The following is a 2,555-nucleotide window of genomic DNA, read 5'->3' as shown; positions in this document are numbered from 1 at the left end:
TACTCATAAGTCTGAATGAGAACATTGATATGTTATGTCTACCAACTTATAAATGGATAATTTGTTGATGTGAAAGTTGTTTTTTAAAGGAACAACACTTGCGGCCATGTACAACACGTTCTAAGAATGTTCTGCTAGACAAGATCTTTCATGGACTAGCTCCTGCACTATTTTAGCCAAAGCTTCCTTTTTTAAGATGTTAGCATTTAGCTGGCTTCCTTTGCGATGGCCGGCATACAATAACTCTGTAATCTGACCTTGTGGATTTGAGTGGGACTTCATCCTCTTCCTCATCGTAGGGGTTGATGTCAGGCAGCTGGCGGTGCTAGGAAGCCAGGAAGTTGAACATGTCGAAGGTGGTCTTCCTGTAAGAGAAGACAGGAACAAAGTGTTACGTTACATTTTACAGTATGCAGGCTTGACTTTCTTGATCATTTTTTTTCCCCCGAGCATTGGTATAGAATTTGGGATGTGGACATCACCCACAAACTCTTCATATGTTAATGAATGGAGGAGCATAGACGTCATACAGGTCTTATTTCTAATTTACGCAGACTGTGGGAGGTGGAGATGACACCTCAGCATTTGTTCCTCTAAACCTGACAGATGTCTACATTCAAAACATACATTTCACCAATACTCTACACAGAGAGACTAGCTTCCACTTTGAAGTTGAAAACCACCTACAGAGGGGAAAACCTAGATTCTCCAGACATTTTCTAGACAGTGGTATGGGTTGACCAACTGCAAGGTAAGGACAAAGTAATACCGGTTCCCACCATTACACTTGTGGTGATGTACAATTTCTCTGAAACTTCCAAAAGAACATTTATTTATTAAACTTCTAAGCTACGACTCATGATACCTAGGAAGTATTGGTTAAAATGTTTTCAAAATATGTAAGATGAATCTGTTAGATAACTCGGACTCAATTTACGAATTACATTCCAAAATAATGACTCCCCTTGTCATTTCTATATTTAACTTCCAGGGCCCCTGTAGTGGACAGAACACCGGGACACTGACCTGAGGTAGACCTCAGAGCGGGCGCATCCAGAGGGGTTGACAGGCAGATCCTCCTCCTGGCTGATCTGTTTAAAGAAGCGGAAGGCGTGGCTATGGCAGCGGCGGGCCCCCTGGAGCTGCTCCACCAGGAAGACCACTGTGTCGTGGAGCAGGCCCAGCATACGGGCACCTGTCATCCCAGAGAAGGACAGCTGCCTAAGCCTAGCCCCCGCCCGCGCCTCCTGGACACAGTCGATCACTGCCCTCCAGGCCTCTGAGGAGGGAAAGGAGGGGGAAGAGGAATGGAGAGAGAGAAGAGTAAGTTGTGAGTAACACAGCATAACACACAAATGTAATACATATGGAAATTAGCCTACATTTTGTGCTAGATGGTTTATTACACAAGTTAATTCTAGCCAAGTACGAGAAGGAGTATATTTCATCATGTTATGTTTAGTCATATGTAGAAATAGTGGGTATTTGTGCAGAAATCATTGCATTGAGTACTGGGTAATGTAATTATTTCTAAACTAACATTCTATAGATAACAGACACATGCAATCTATTCATTTGCCATTTCCTCCCTGAAACCTCACCCTCTACGCTGTCTGCCTCCACAATGAAGCCGTCATCGCTTTTGATCTCGAAGCGGAGGTGGGGCTGGTCTCGGCTGGGGGGACACTCATCGTCTGAGGGCATCAGCTCATCATCTGAGCACGATACAGCACCTGACAGGATGGAAATACCACAGGGTATTTTCAAATCAGGCACACTTGTTTACATTGTACAGGTATAAGAAGTATCATCAGTCATCATCATACAGACATACTGTTCATACGGCACTATTACACATACAGTGAGGCAAAAAAGTATTTAGTCAGCCACCAATTGTGCAAGTTCTCCCACTTAAAAAGATGAGAGAGGCCTGTAATTTTCATCATAGGTACACTTCAACTATGACAGAAAAAAATGAGAAAAAAAAATCCAGAAAATCACATTGTAGGATTTTTAATGAATTTATTTGCAAATTATGGTGGAAAATAAGTATTTGGTCAATAACAAAAGTTTATCTGAATACTTTGTTATATACCCTTTGTTGGCAATGACAGAGGTCAAACGTTTTCTGTAAGTCTTCACAAAAAACATAATTAAAACATATCCCCTTATCAACTGTTCCGGGGACTGCCCTCCCCAGGTAACTGTTTCGTGGTTGGCTGATGTTGTTTTCTAGAACACCTCTGGGTTTAAATTTTTTTGCTTTGTTAGGACTTTTAATTGTCAGGTTTTGAGTGATTTATAGATATTACCCAGAAAGCATTGATTGTTTGTGTGTCCGTTCAGTTGTCTTACTGCTATCAAGTCCAAACCCCACCACCGGCAACAATGTCGCCTATGGGCACAAACAAACCGTTGCTGGACCAGACAGGACTGGCAAAAAGTGCTCTTCACTGACGAGTCGCGGTTTTGTCTCACCAGGGGTGGTGGTCGGATTTGCGTTTATCATCGAAGGAATGAGCGTTACACCGAGGCCTGTACTCTGGAGCGGGATC

At 42.7% G+C, this 2,555-nt stretch overlaps 1 protein-coding gene across 1 annotated transcript; it reads right to left on the bottom strand.

The window, feature by feature from the left end:
* Positions 1 to 263: 263 nt before the first annotated feature.
* LOC129857290 (histone-lysine N-methyltransferase 2B-like) lies at positions 264 to 1,743 on the bottom strand. Its single transcript, XM_055925377.1, has 3 exons — positions 1,602 to 1,743; positions 1,027 to 1,279; positions 264 to 365 (listed from the first exon to the last, which is right to left on the bottom strand). Exons 1-3 carry the CDS (start codon positions 1,702 to 1,704, stop codon positions 326 to 328), a joined length of 396 nt encoding a protein of 131 aa, XP_055781352.1. The 5' UTR covers positions 1,705 to 1,743; the 3' UTR covers positions 264 to 325.
* Positions 1,744 to 2,555: the final 812 nt, after the last annotated feature.

Source organism: Salvelinus fontinalis, chromosome 6 (assembly GCF_029448725.1).
Source record: "Salvelinus fontinalis isolate EN_2023a chromosome 6, ASM2944872v1, whole genome shotgun sequence".
Lineage (NCBI taxonomy): Eukaryota > Metazoa > Chordata > Actinopteri > Salmoniformes > Salmonidae > Salvelinus > Salvelinus fontinalis.
The sequence above is the reverse complement of the archived record's forward strand: the minus strand, read 5'-3'. Positions and strand labels throughout refer to the sequence as shown.

Bases quoted from the DNA above. Each gene is read 5' to 3' on its own strand.
- LOC129857290 (XM_055925377.1), bottom strand. From the start codon at position 1,704: ATGCCCTCAGACGATGAGTGTCCCCCCAGCCGAGACCAGCCCCACCTC. The intron at 1,280-1,601 runs GTGAGGTTTCAG...TTCCCTCCTCAG, and splicing joins GGAGGCAGACAGCGTAGAGG to AGGCCTGGAGGGCAGTGATC. The intron at 366-1,026 runs GTCAGTGTCCCG...CTTCTCTTACAG, and splicing joins CGCTCTGAGGTCTACCTCAG to GAAGACCACCTTCGACATGT.